Raw genomic sequence first — 15,611 nt, forward strand, 5'->3', positions numbered from 1 at the left:
ATTCTGACAAACTCCCACAGAAAAGGTTCTCAAATGGTTCAATCTTTTTATTATTCTCAAATAAAACAGTGTATTGTAGGAAAGTCAAGGTACAAAGTGTCACGTTTGAGACCTGTTAACATCCATCCTGCTGCATACTTTGATACTTTCCCTGTGCAGTCGTATGTGTCACGCTGAGTGACATACATGGAAACAGCCTGTGTGTCAAAGATGGTATCTGTCCAACACCTTGTTCTAACAGCCATCCATGAATTTTCATAAGTGATACAACTTGCTGCAATTTTGAATTTTGAGAAACAAAATGTTTCGGTGGTGAGGCAGCAGTGAGAGCAAACCACGGTTTGTCACATTTTTCTATCACGCCTCAGATCTCAGAGGGTGGCATAGTTTTCTAAACTGAATGCGAGAGAGGACAGGGGACATTCCACCTAACGCTTCACATTTTCTCTGTCAGAGCTCCTGCACTGTATTGGCTATTAGCTTTGTTAGTAAGTGCAAAGATTCTGCTAGCTGGGTGATGCTTCCATGCAAAAATGTCATTTCATAGCAAAACAAGAGGCTGAGTGTGTGAACTTTGTTACCTCAGAATCTCTGTTACAGCATTCTTTATCATATGTGAAACCATACGAACAAGCTGATGCTGTTTTGATTGTCTCTAAACAACTTTGTGGCTTACTAAGTCATATTCCACTCTGGGGGGGCATAGAGTTAAAGTCTTCACTGGACAAAAAGTCACTGGGACAGATGTTCATTGGAAAGTTGTGGTATGAGTCAGGTACAGAATAGTGGTGGAGCAGTAATAAAAGAATTGTACGGAGCAAAATACCGAGGACTTAACACCCCCGGCAGGAAAGAAAGAGAGGGCAAGAGACTGCAGAGAAAAAAAAGGAGGTTTTTGACCGAAGAAGTGAAATTGCTCATCCAGTAAACGCAATCACTAAAGCCATTTCCATTAATGGGATGACTAAATGTATTTGCGGCAGTCACAGTCTTGCTTCTCTCCTTATCTGAAGTAATACTGCTCACGTTGGCAGCGTAAACATAGTCTCTGCTGCCCTGTACTGAATGAATAGAACAGGAAAATCCATTTCAGCAGTAATTAACGCCTTGTTACTTGCTGTACATAACTGTTTTTGGAGCTTCACAGTATATTCAGATTTGCATACTGATGATGGCAACAGAACGACTTGGGACCATGGAAGGATGTCATGCAGCAGCAGTACAGTACCTTAGGACACATTTAAATACTTTCATCCGTTCTTGGGCAAAATCTTTAATGTTTCAACACACGGAAACTAAAAGACGCTGCATGTGAAGTGATACAAATCCCTTGTGCAATGTGGAAAGATGGAACAAATATGCCTGTTCTGTGTCAGCAGTATTTTCAAATTGACACATAAATATCAAATTACTGGGGTCATTTACAGATCACCCATTTGGTTTGTTTATCCGAGAAAGTATCGGACTAAGTCATCACAGTTAGAGGGGAAAAAAAATAAGTTAATGCAAACGAGAGACAGCAAGAATACCTTTAGTCACACAGCAACAGTAAATGTGGGCTTTGAGGTTTACCTTAGCTAAGGGAGCGTTGTCAGCGAATATGCAAAATGGCACAAAACAATCCTAACGGTGAGCCACAGACACAACAGAAACAAAAAGGAGCAGAGGAGGGATAAAAGTCCACACACTTTCCAATCTAAGAGATGCAGGGCTGGAGTCTTAAGAACACAAAGGACCAAAAGAGAACAAAAACATCACAACATTTCCCCTTTCTACGTTTGCTGAAGCAGCCAGGGCTCCCAGCTGGAAGATGTGGATGGCGTGAGATTTTTGTTTGCTGGGGGGCGTTGTCACAGATTCATAACCTCCAAAAGCAAAACAGATTAAAAAAAAAAGATGCAGCCTCATCCAAAACAATTTATAAGGCAAGTCCCTGTCCCTGTGTACTAATACATGTATTTCTACCATAACAACTTGTACTTTTTATTCTCCTTCCCTGACAAAGATACTGTCTACTTCCTCCTGTAGCTCATGGCACCGTATGCCATCACAGCAGCGAGGACCACCAGCGCAGCACCTCCATAAAGCAGCACTGGGAGCTCTGATGCTGGCTCTGGCTGCACCGGGGGCTCCTCGGCTGGGGTTTCTACAGGGGCCTCCGGGGCAGGGGGTGCAAACAACGGGGCCCCCAGCTCTGCCACAGTCTCTGGCTCTGGCTGGGGAGGCACTGCGACAGGCTCCGGCTCCTGTTCTGGTTCAGGGGCTGGTTCTGAGGTGGCTTCAGGCTCTGCTGGTGCTGCAGGGGCTTCCTTGGCCAGAGATGGGGGTACCACCTCAGGAGGCACTGGGGTAGGGGCGGCAGCTGGTTCTGGCTCAGGCTCTGGTTCTACTGCAGGAACAGATAAAGGTGCTGGAGGTTCTGGCTCAGAGGGAGGGGGTGCAGCAGCTTCTGGGCCCGGGGGAAGCAGCTCAGGTTCTGAGGAGATGAGGGAAGGCTCTGCCAACAAGACTGCAGGCGTCTCTATTACAACTGGTTCCTCTAATGAAAGCAGGGAGGCTGTGGAGCCTGCCTCGGCTGACACTGGAACAGGTGGAGTCTGTTCTCTAAATTCTTCCCTGAGCTCAGCCAGCTCACTCTCTGTGCCTAAAACACTCATCATGCTTTCTTCTATCGCTCCGCCTTCACCACCTTCCTCGAGCAGCTCAGCCTCCTCGCGTTCAACGTGGACAATGTCTGAGTTTGAGGAGTTGTTCTCGCTGCGCTCCTCGACCAGAGCCACACCCTCATTGCTGTCCAGGCTCTTCACGTCTTCAGGGTCCATCACACCAACCTGTGCCCAAGACTCGTGGCCAGCCAGAGACACGGGTAAGCTTTCCGTTTGCCAGGAGCTCTGCTCACTGCTGTTGTCTCCAGTGCAGAGCAGCGAGGAGGGGGGGCTGAGCTGGTCAGGATGCTGCTCCCCTGAGAGGATGTAAATGTCGTTGCTGTCTTCAGCAATGGTCACACCTCGTTCCTCTTCTGACTCAAGTCTGAATACTTCACTCTGTGGAAGACAGACAGACAGACAGACAGACATGGCATCAACATTCTGTATACTGGAAACTAGGTGAGTAAAGACGGCTGAGGGCATGTTGAAGAATTCTGAGTAATAGTTGGAAAATTAATCATTTTGTACAAGACTGTTCAGTTGTGTATTTGTCAAACAGGATTAAGAAATGATCACACTCTGCTTTATTTATGTTTTACACAGCATCCCAACTTTTTTGAAATCAGGGTTGTATAATCATTTCCTCTTGGGTGTAACATGATGGGGGGGTGATTTCCCTTATCAAGAAAATCAACAGTAATCTCCTTGTGACGTACGAAGTAGAGAAACTAAAGCAAACATTCAGTTCAGTCACACAGGTCAATGCATTCTGCAGGATCCTGCAGTTTAGAGATTAGATTTAGACTGGGTGCATGTTTCGATCAGGACAATGCTGCAAAGCACAGTAAAAATTAAAACAGCTCTTCATCTGATGGTATACGTGCTATATCGCTGCGCCTTCATTTAGCCTAGTGTGCCACCTAGTGGTATGCAGCTATTAACCAACAATAATCCAGGGGCCATCTGCAAAGCTCCCCTATTATGTAACAGATAATATCATATGATCGTGTGGGTATGAGTGACTAACGCAGAGGTCGACTTGCCCAAGCAAAATACGCTGAAATAAATCAAATGGTAGAGTCTGCTGAACTAAATTTGACCTCAGGATATTAAAACTTTTTTCCTGTAGCTACTTTTTTACATCAGCTGCAAGGGCCGAAAAATACTGTAGCATGAGAGAGAGACCATGGCAGCCATATCATTCCATTTTGCTGAGCCTGCAGCGATGTGATGCAGAATCTACAGTATGTGGCTCACAAATAGGCCAGTGAGTGTTCACAATGAGCACAAACGAGCAAGATACATCCTGACATGCTCACTTTCTTGAGGGCATATGTGCTGAAAACGCTGGGAGAATAAAGAGGTGAATAAGAGTTTACAGTGGATGGCCGTTTGCTACACTTGAATTTTATCCTGTCACATTGTCCAGCAGCAGAATCTCACACCGCCCACTGAGCAGCCCTGTGAGTCCAGGTTTAAACAGGCCTTAACTTTGGACTTGTGAAGATGAGCATCTTGCCTCTTTAATCACAAAAGGATTGCTCTATCACGCTATTCTAAAGACTAAAGTCTGAAGCCATACTAGCAGTTTGTGAGGTTATACTTAGGCAGCGCTTTGAGATCACAATGACAACACCGAGGCTGATGTTTATCAGGTGTGACGGTTAGCATTTTAGCATGCTAACATTTGCTAATTAGCACATAAAGGCAAAACACAGCTGGAATATCATCAGTTCAGCAGATATTTGATCCAGGTCATCCTGAGGGAACATACAACATGTGCTGCAAACAGCAGTACATACAGACATTTCACCCAAAACCACAAAGTTGAACCTCACGGTGGCGCTAGAGGGACAGTCATGGGTTCATCCAAGTCTGGAGGCTTCGTCCTCTGGGGATCACCAATGTATGTACAAGATTTCATGTCAACATGTCCGATACTAACAGAGATATTTCAGTCTGGAAGTGGTGGACCGGCTGACAGACAAACATTACTGTCCACAGAGCCTCACATTAGCATCTGATAGCAGATGAAAAATGCTTAGAGTAGGCTGGCCGATGTGGTTTTACAGAGAACAGATCGAGCCTGAACTGGGTTAAACTTCAGTGTGGATCTGTCATGGGCAGGCTCCTCTGCTGTGCTTCTCTGCCTGTCACATAGGTGTGACCTGAGCGGACGAGATTCAAACAGACAGGGAGTGTGAGTGTGGGTGTGTGGGTGTGTGTACAGCAGGCAGACAGGTTCTGACAGCAGAGATGTGCTCCCAAGGCAACACTGTCTCATTTGAAAACATGAAAATATGTTATTATGGTATTCAGAGTGTCCAATGACCAGCAATTTGCATCTGATCAACACAGGAAGCATTCAGTATATAAACCATTACTGACCTTTGTATCATTTTTAAATGACATGGTCAAGCTGTGAAGGTTATTCTCCTTACAAGGACACTCACATGGCAGCTGCATCCTGGGAGGCAGGACAGAGATTAAACCTAACAGCGTTCCATCGTTATCCAACATTCGCTTTCTCTATAAGCTGATTTGCATGTGGTGGAGCACCAACCCTCACCATCCTCCCCATCAGCTGACCGGAGCAGGACAGGGACGCCATGCCGGATAAAATCCACAGCACAAGGTTTCTGATATTCAGGAATAATGACAATCAATCCCTCTCTTTCTACTGCTACAATGTCCTCACTCATCTTCTATCTGAAGTGAAACGAAACCTCAAAAGGAAGTTAGAATGCATGAAAATTATGGACAGATAAACAGGGTGTCCCAGCCTTAGCTGCATGGCAGTGCATGAGCACCAACTATGAGGCTTTTCTTACTTAACATTTCACGCAGTTTGGTGGTAGATGTCAAAACACACAAAACAGCTTCAAGTTATCACTGACTATTACAAATTCACTATCTAACCAGGTGAAGTCCACAGCAAATAATAGTAAACCTTCTGTGCACAGAAATAAAATATGAATCCACAATCCTTATAATAACTTTCAAACCTGAATCAATAATCTAACAAAGAGCAAACAATGAAAAATGCACCTGAGCAGAAAATCCACTGTGAATCTGTTCTATATTCGCTCTTCCTTCCTTCAGCTCTGCGTCATTGTCCTCCAGCACTGTTGAAGCTGGGAAACACACTGAACTTTTACGAGTTTGGTCGTCAGGTGGTGCGTTCTACAGTTCTCCACCCTCGCCCCAAGACAAACACCAAGTACATAACTGTAAAACAAGGACACATTCCTGTTATAGAGCCAAGGGTGTACAGCCTCCCTGTCATTGCATTGCTTTCCCCTCTCACACAGCATTACACTGCTTTTGTCTAATCATTTCTGAACGATAATGCAAACCAGTGACATTATTTTGATCTATATAATCCGACACAATGAAACATCTGACATTTATGAGGATTATGTCATCACCGTTCCAATGGACATGCACTGGAAGAGGTCACACAGCAGCTGACAGAGTTAACTGAAAGCCAGGATGTCATCGCACCTTTAATTTCCTTATAGATCAGGATCTCAATGACACTTATAACCACCCGGACTGGCTTTGCCGCCTGAAGACCAGAGGTACACGCAAAATGAAATATGTCATCGAAGGAAGAATTACCATCAACACTAACAGATCATTTCACCTTCATGTTTTAATACTTGACTGGAATATCTCCCGCACCTCCATCAACCCCCATCAAAACAATACAACCATGTTATGGAAGAATACTGTCAACAAAGCTCACTGTTTCATCCACAAATAATAGTGATACAAACAAACTATTTTTTAAATTCTCCTCCCTCATCCATATCTTTTGACTCAATAATGAAAAAGCAAATACATTCTTAGTCCTTTAAGTGTCACACAGATGCCCAAACCAGTTGAGGACTAAACAGAATCTGACAACTCTGGAAGAGCCTTAGGCAAACTCCTTTTCAATCTGCTGTTGATGTGCAGCTACATAATTTGCATCAGTGACTATTGGTTTCTGGCCAGTCATCATGAACAGTGTTGGGCAGCACTGACACTGATGGATAAACAGTACAGAGAGATGGACGGGTGCCCTGTTTAAATCTTGGCAGTCAGCCTGTGTGCTGCTGCTGTAGCAAGTTTTTTAGCAAGCTACAAGTGGGCCAGTCAAGCCCCTGGTGATGATGTTGTTGGAAGATTATGAGAGTTATTTTTGAGGCTTCCTCAGCTTGCACGGACACTCTGGTCTAGCTTCACGTTGGTGCAGTAGCACAGTGATGGCGCTGGTGAGAGCGTGCTTACATAACACGGGGAAGCACTGTTCTGTGCAGGGTGCAGCGTGATGTGCCCTGATAGGGCCCAGGCTGGAACCTTTACAGCACCTTGTCCTTACAATACCATCATCGCAACATCACTGTTTCTCGACAGCAGCAGCAGCAGCAGCAGCAGCAGCAGCTATAAACTCCTAAAACTGGGAGTCTGCAGAAGCTGCTTTGTTATCTTTGAAGATATGCTGCTTTGAGTATCAATTTGCTGCCAAATATGCAGCAGTAAAATAATGTCTGTCTTCATTATCTCTTCGCGAAGAGGTCAGGTGCATTTGTCAGCGTGCCACTTTTAAACCTCAGGAGTCACTTTACATCACAAGGGCTGGAATATGAACTGACAATTGTGCACACTCAGTTCATGCAGCAGTTTTCACTGTTGAACTCTGAAGGACAATTGTTTGACCGACACCAGCACGCCAGCGGTCAGACTGACAGACAGGAGACAGGCTGTGAGCAAACTATCAGAGACAAGATGGACTCGTTGGTTGGTGTACTTGAACTCAACAAAGCCTGCTCAGCATCAATTCAACTCCCCAGTTTTGCTGTACATCTCCTTTATTTTAGAATTCTTTCCACCATGTCCCCGTGTCCTCCCCCATCTTGTCCTCCACCTACCCGCCCCCGGCTGTGCGCTGTCTGAGGGCTGCTGGTTTTGTTCCTGCCAAATGAAGTGTACACCACATTAGGGTCATAATAATCCTTATTGTATTCTGATGTAACTAACAACGGCACCCAAACATGGTGCCTCACTAACACTACAGTCACACCAATGACCTGGAAGAGACGAACACGCCACTACTAATCTGTGCATTGAAGATTTCTTTTGTGACGTTACAGCGAAAAAAAATAAATAAATTCCAGAATGTCGTAATAAATAACTGAGATGAATATGATAAAGAAGGGATGTTTCTGCTCTCTAGCTTTTCTTTTCGAACATAAAAACTTGACGTTGCTCATTTAGTAGCAATCAGCCTGTTCAGAATTTTCTGGTTTTGTGAGGTCACATTTCGTGGAATGAGATTACTGGTCTACATCACAAATCATCCATCCATCTCGTATGTTTACACGCAACCACTCAACAAAAACAAGAACTGGAAACATTCAAGTATTCCACCGCTGACAGTTTGTTACAGCTGCACAGCTATACACTTGCACGCACACATCCAGACCGATGAGCTCACTCTGTAGACTCTTCGGCATCACGAGACAAACATCCTACCTCAGTGTGAAGTCCTGGTTTCACTTTAATAGACAAAAGTCAAGGCGGAGAGATGGAGTGGATGCAGGAAGCCAGTTGAAGCCAGTGCACATGCAGGCAGCTGTCAAACTAATGGAGATTTCACTTTGCTCCTCGCTGGCTCACCATGCTCACCCCCGCCTCCCTTCTCTCCCTCATCTCTCACCCCTCCCTCCTCCGTATTCCCTCCCTTCCTCATGCAATCTCTCTGTCTCCTCCTTTCTCTTCACCCCTCCATTGCTGATCCTGTCCCTGCCATTCCTCTGTTCATCCCCTGTGACATAACCAAGTGCAAGAATGTATCTTTGTTTGCAGCCAGCACTACGTTCACGTTACATTGCACAAAAAAAAGCGGGCAGAGCATCATGACAATGAAGAAATGGCGACCGGAGCGGTAGCTAACAAGTCATGTGACCCTTCATCAGATGACCTCATTCATCTGTGACGCAGTGTTCTACTTATTACAACACTGGAAAACGAACGCCAAAACACACGAAAAGTTGCAGTTGCGAAAGTTGCAACTACGATAATATGGCAACAGGAAACGTGTGAGGAAAGAGACCATAACTCTTTGGCTGAGACATACTCCTGCTATCCTTTCATCTGTGAAGAAACACCACACTGGATCACAGTGTTCTCACCTGAGGACATATCAGTCACAACCTGCACAGCTGAAACGCAACTCCAAGGATTATTGTGTTCTGCAGAGTTCATGTTTGAATAAGCTGTTATGCTCTCTTCATTAAATATGCAAAGAACTCATTTTAACTCATATGAAAAAGCTACATCTTATGTAACAGAAATACGATGGGGCTTTCAGTCCAAACTATGATTGAATGTTGTCAAAAGAAGGCTGTCAGAGCTGTAAATGAGTGCAAAGTAGATGACATGAAGCATTTGACACTGAGTGAGTGACAGGAGACTGGGCCTGCTGGTTTCGTTTTCAATGCAATTATTGTACTACAAATATCTATAGCAGCGATCACACTTCAACACTGTCAGGTTATTTATATGGCTATATATGTAATTATCTGTTGGGGAGTTACGTTCATACATACACATTACAGTATGACGTAAATTTAATCTGATGTATGGCAGTGTGGTTGTTGAAGGGATCAGGAACAGGGACTCTGCGCTATGAAACATCTGTACAGGAAGCTCACTGACGCCCTCATTTGGCTATTTTGAGTTCTGTGCATCTATTTTGAGGATGGTGGAAGAATTTCTTTCTGTCCCAACTTCCTGGTCCATCCCTGCTACCTCTGCATAATATTTCGCAACTAAGAAGCACCAAGCACCTGTCTGTGATTTACAGGAAGTATGAAACGTATGGATTTTCTGCACTGCATGCATAAAAACTCACCCATCCCCCTTGCTGGATGATGTAGCCAGCTTCATCCTCCTCTAGGAAGCGCATCCCTAGATGCAACAGCGTTGTCAGTGGCTGGCCCTCGCTTTGTAAAGCCTGGAGCAGCACCAAAGGTACTAGCACCTGGGAGAGGGAGGAGGAGGGAAGAATGAAAGCAAAGCAGTGGGAACAGACACGTCCTGAGCAGTCTGTCATTTTTTTTTCTGTTAATCAGGTCAAGCTCACCTTGTTCCAGCCTCCCTGTGTGTGACTTGACAGATCCAGTGTTGTGTCTCTGAATCTCTGGTAATCCAGAGGCCTGAGAAACACACAGACATCATCACTGGTGTTAAACAGTCGGTTCCCTGAGGTGAATGGTCTTTTGCAGCACTGTTGTCTTACTCAGGTGAACATCCCTTCGATTCTTTACGTCTACACCAGTTTGTTTTCGTGTTTATCATCTGTGTGCAGCCCAAGAGAACTAAGGGAAACTGTCACTGGTAAATATTTCCAGGTTCAGATTATGAACACTGTGTAACCTCTTCTTTCTCACTGACTCCTGGACTTTCAGAGTTTAGACAAGTACACGTGAGTGTGTATATATAATGTGTGTGTGACAGAATGTGCATTAAGCCATGTTGATGAGAGATGACGATGATGTGCATTTATGGGATATGTGGATGGGCTCTGAAATCAATGTGTGTGTGTGTGTGTGTGTGTGTGTGTGTGTTATTGTCTTAAATGCTAAATTATTGTCTTTTACTGGCTTCCTTTAATTGTATTTTATTTTTATTTTTCTATTCTCTTCTAATCTCTTTCTTTCTTTCTTTGAAATGTATGATTTTAATGTATTTTTATGCTTCTGTAAAGCACTTTGAATTGCCTGGTGTATGAATTGTGCTATACAAATAAATTTGCCTTGCCTTTGCCTTGCCTTGTGTGTGTGTGTGTGTGTGTGTACCCTGCAGGGCATTGTTTACTAACAATCTGTCTTGACTTGTGTAATATTTGAGTTTGTGTTGTTTAGATTTTTGACTTCCATTTTGTCATATCATTTTATTTATTCCAATCTTCATACATTCACGTTCAAATCATTCTCATACAATGCAGCCTTTTCCCCTCATTTGAAGTTCAAGAGTTCATGACAGAGAGAATGAAGTAAGCAGCAGTATATCAATGTTGACTTTGTCATTCCTCTGACACTGTAGCTCTCACTCGTTGGACACACACGTTTTCCTCACACTGTATGAATGTAGTGCAAAAACAGCAGTCAGAACTGAACAGCGTCGTTGCTGCAGTTACCCACAATTCTGTTTCTGTGTGAAATCTAAGTTTTGTGTTAACCATTTATAAGCTGTGACGAAAAGCAGTGATGCTGATTAAGCATCAAACTGACCCTGTGAGGAGAGTGTGTACGGCTGCTGCCAGATGTGTGTCCAGCTCGCTGGCCACCCGGTCTCCCATTGCAGCGAGGCAGTCTTCAACAGAGGTCTCTGGGTGGGCCGGATTAAACACCAGCGACGTGTGCCGATCGAAGCCTGTGGTGGGAAAGGCTGCAAACACACAGACCCCGGGACAGAGTGATGTCTCAGACAGGCGGTGCAGTTCATTTTGAGGAAGAATGTGTATGGCAAGAGATAAAAACATCACATCACATTTTTCCAAGTGTGAACACTAGAACTGTTTGTCTGGTCTGTGTGTGTGTGTGTGTGTGGATGTGTGTACTTACAGGCAGCGATTTCATCTTCCAGTTGTCTCAGCTCTTCCTCTATCTGCCTCTTTATCACTGTGGACCTATCTCTCTCATTCTGGGCATCACCTGAAAGAGATAAACAGGACATATGAAGCAGCGCTCTCTCTTTCTCTCTCACTCACTCTCGCTGACTCTTCATAAACACTACACAAAATATTACACAGCACAATATTACACAAAACCACTGAAGAAGAAAAGCTATTTACAATGCAATTTCTGTTCATGCATCTTGGCTGGATATTTTGTATCTGTAGTGTGGGGCAGCTGTCTCAGTCTGTGGTTTGTTTTGAGGCTGCCCTCTTGGCCAGGCTTGGCTCCAGCCATTCACCCCATTTACACCTGCTATTAAAATGGGATCTGTTCCCAGACACATTATCCACATAATAAACGATCCAATCTCGCCTTTGTGTTTACAGTGGGTACTTTTAATGCCTTCTCGCTCCTCTCACTGAGATCAGATCTCTGTCCTCCACAGCAAAACCTGCATGTGATTCATTTGAAGTGGTGGCAAATCGGGCCCAGACTCCCTTAGAAGAAATGACAGCTTTGAGAGTTGTTGAATTAGGGGAAACTTAATTATTTATTCCCTCTGTAATTTCATTAAACACATACATTAAGTTATTGCTGTGTAAGAAATATGATGTCAGTTTGTCCCCGTCTGTTGCAGTACTGCTGGCGTGTAGGCTACTCAGTGACTCAATAAATTGTACGCCTGCAGATCAGCTGCATAGATGAGTGCAACACACACTGCCGCACACACACAGTTACTTCTTACTGTATATCACCTGTATTGCTTTCATTTTTCACACAATTCTGTTGAATGACACATCGTTTGGCACCTTCATGGCACAGAATAGACGTATAGACATGTAGTCAGTAATTGCAGCATTGTCCCTTTCAGCATTCTCACTTTCTTACTATATTTCATATCATCTCAAACCAATATCTGTGTTGTGTAGCCTTCAGATGCCAGCACATTGTATGGACTGCATTTTCACTTATCTAATATCCAAAAACACAAGCCAGGCCTCCTCCAGATGTGGCCAGGCAGATCCCATCACAGATTAACATGCGTTATCCCTTATCCAAATAACGTGCCTGGATACAGATCACATTTTAACACCAGGTGCAAATGGCGTGACTGCCTGTAGCACAACACTTAATACTCACAGTTTGCCCTACAAACCAGTTGTGCATGTATAAGCACTCACTTTCCTGCAAGGGGGAGACATGTTTGCAGGCTAAGGAGCAGCTACAGTATCATTAACAGCCTTTACTTTCAAGACATTCATGTACTCCTCCTTAGCATGATGCTGCTGAACTCAAGAAAAAAAAGAAAAAAGAAAGGCGCTCTCTCATGGCGCACATGAAAGGCACCAACGCACAGCTCACGCTTAAGTAAATTATTTAGGGGATTCAGTCTGCACTGCTGAGGCATAATGAACCAGGCAACACTGACACAAAGACTGCTCTGACCACGAGCTTCCACGTTCACACAAAACGCGACCTGAATGTTCATCTTCTGAAGATCCAGCAGTCGTTTGATAAGGAAGGTGTGTTGAAAGTGTCATTCAACACAACTTCAACATTGTGTTGAATGTGTCATTCAACACACGTCGATTATTTCCACTATGATGAAATGTGGAGAGTTCTAAACGTGGGACTAGCAGGCAGTAGGAAAGAAACGCAGATGACCTTTAACCGTCATTCTTCACTGACTGAACAGCTGCCTGATTTCTACAATTAACGTTTTCAGGACAGAAATCAAACGCTGACGTTGTTTTAACAGGAAGGAAGAGGACACTCAGTCAAGCCTTTTTCTATTCTGTCTGTGTCCCTGCAGCTCAAACATGAACGCCCTGAGGATCAGTGTTGGTTTTTCCTGGGCTTGGTGCTGTTTCAGCATTGAGCCAGACAGCTAGCCGGCCAACTATTCTGCTTTGGTCCATTGGCGTGTGAGTGATCCAACGGTGATTACACATGACAGGCTGTCAGAAATTGGACCGGGTCAAGCGGAAAGGAGGGATCAGCCACTCCCTCTGCCTTTCTCCGCCCATTCCAAGCATGCACACAACAATAAAAAGGGACAGGAAATACAGAGAACTTCCCCTCTCTCCTTTTGTACCATCTCTCCTTCTGCTTTCATTGCTCTGAACGCCTGAGCATTTCTTTTTCAGCCAGCTCTGTTCATATCCTGTGAGAGGGAATGACATGCATGGCCTAAAATGGTCCTCCTGCAACACTGTCTTACCTCCCAATTAGGATGTTTCTCTCCTAGAAATCATCAAGATTTATTTCACCACAAACACGCTGCAACCAGGGTTTCATTGCACAAAGTTAGTCATGTTGCTGGCTAGTGTGGGATTCAATTTAACACGCAATTTCTTTAACAACATCTATAGAGGAATTACAAATGAAGCACATGCATAAGCACAGCTAAAAAACTGTTTAAAAAAAACACTCAACTGTGCATGTTTTTTGTATGCCAGGCGCATAGGGAACAAGATGAAAGACAGGCATGCTGCACGCCTGAGGTCATAGCACAAGGCTGCTATAAAAGCCTCTGTAAAGACAGGACCGTCTTCAGCTACACTGGAAACTGTATTGGAAGGATTGTATCTGGGCTTATACAGCGTCTCACATGACATTGATTTGTTTACAAGCATTTGATAACTGTCACGTTTAAATGGGCACACCAGTCTCTGGATGTGTTTCTATGCCAAAGTCACGGAGGGCCAAACTGAGCTGGTAAACAGGTGGCAGCCTGCCTACGTACCCTGAATATTTTACTAGCATGCATGCATGTGCACACAACTATATTTATGGGCTGTGTAAACGCACAAGTGTGAGGTTTGCCCGAACATATGCGTCACACACTGCCTGAGGAGGCTGTAGAAAGCAGGAAAACAGGGTGTCCTTGACGGTAGCTGTTCTTCAGTAATGAGCAGTGTGTCCCTTCAGGACATATGGTCATCTCATTTCTGCACTTCACTTTCAGACTGAAACAATAGCTTCACTCCGATTATATTAAACTACACGTAGAAGAGAAAGAAAAGCCTTTCTTCTCACCTGTGGTTAGTGCCTGTGATCTGCTAACAGGCAGCATTCCCAAGTAGTTGAGCACAATGTACTTGGTTTCATAATGGAAGTCCTCAGGCACAGCGGCAGTGATGGAGGCAGAAAAGGTGGAGCCTGAGGTAGCCATTGAACAGACCTGTGTCAGACTCTCAGGCACATAAGTTCTTACAGTCAAATATGGACGTCTCACCTGAGGAAAATGACAGCCAGAGGAGGAAAATATACTTGTTATTTTGACAAATCAAAACACCCATTGACAAGACATGAGGGAATCCACACCACACTCTGGAAGTCATGGATCATCTAGTGTGAAACTGTCAAACAGCTGTCAGTTGCATGACATAAAACAATTGTTCTGTCATCTTACGTATGACAGCAAAATGTCCTATCTCCATTGTGCCAGGTGGACATGTCCACTTCCCCAACTTACACAACACACGTGGTGGGCAGAGGGGCGTGAAAAGTTCTTCAATTCGAGTCTTTGCTGAACAAATGTTAAATGAAAACTTGATCACTGCGGTGCTCACGGTTTGTACGAACTCTCTGACAAACATTTATCAGCTAACAACGTCCTCAAGTCATGAGTTGAGACCATGCGGACCAAAACCAAAATCAATGTCAAGTTTGCCAAATAAAAAAAGCCCCAACAATTTCCGGCTTCAACTGTCAAAATAAAACATCTTACTGACTTGAAGAGTTCTCAAACTGAGATATTTCAAAGTTCTTAAGTACAAATGCAAACATTATAATGAACGCAGTAACTGGAATTTAAGTAAACACTACCATCGTTTATTTTTCCAAAATAGCAACATGGCTCCGAAAGACTATAACGTGCACTCATGCTTAATTAATAACCATATAAATAGCTCGTTGCATAATTCCCTGATATATTTCATGACTGTGATATGGAAAGTCTGTGACACTGGAAAGTCCGTTTTTATCGTTAGTCACACGAGCCGTTGCAACGTCTCAGCACACATGCAAGCTATAGCTAGCTTAACATTAATTACACGTTTTGGGTGCTATTTCGGAGACGTAAAACTTCATTTGAATTTAAATGAAGTCCTGAGAGCAATGAGTTCTTACCGTCCTTGTCCAAAGGCAACCAGGTGCTGACAGACGACTAGCTGAAGGGAAATATGCGACACAGTCCCCAGATACAGTGCTGAAGAGGGCAGACCACCACTGGCAGGCAGTACTAGCACTAGCACAGTGTGCGTTGGAAGCTGCAAAAGCTGGCGAGAAT

At 44.1% G+C, this 15,611-nt stretch overlaps 1 protein-coding gene across 2 annotated transcripts; it reads right to left on the reverse strand.

Annotated features, from left to right (window-relative positions):
- Window positions 1-32: 32 nt before the first annotated feature.
- On the reverse strand, window positions 33-15,589 carry bcl2l13 (BCL2 like 13). Of its 2 annotated transcripts, none has more exons than XM_076733631.1 (7): window positions 15,452-15,589; window positions 14,357-14,555; window positions 11,264-11,353; window positions 10,931-11,087; window positions 9,781-9,853; window positions 9,550-9,678; window positions 33-3,044 (listed from the first exon to the last, which is right to left on the reverse strand). In XM_076733631.1, exons 2-7 carry the CDS (start codon window positions 14,490-14,492, stop codon window positions 2,013-2,015), a joined length of 1,617 nt encoding a protein of 538 aa, XP_076589746.1. In that variant the 5' UTR covers window positions 14,493-14,555; window positions 15,452-15,589; the 3' UTR covers window positions 33-2,012. The 2 variants fall into 2 exon arrangements, with proteins under 2 accessions (XP_076589746.1, XP_076589747.1); XM_076733632.1 differs by lacking the exon at window positions 15,452-15,589 and adding an exon at window positions 14,796-14,826.
- Between the last annotated feature and the right edge of the window lie 22 nt (window positions 15,590-15,611).

The sequence above is a fragment of the Chaetodon auriga genome, chromosome 6, assembly GCF_051107435.1.
Source record: "Chaetodon auriga isolate fChaAug3 chromosome 6, fChaAug3.hap1, whole genome shotgun sequence".
NCBI classification, from domain to species: domain Eukaryota; kingdom Metazoa; phylum Chordata; class Actinopteri; order Chaetodontiformes; family Chaetodontidae; genus Chaetodon; species Chaetodon auriga.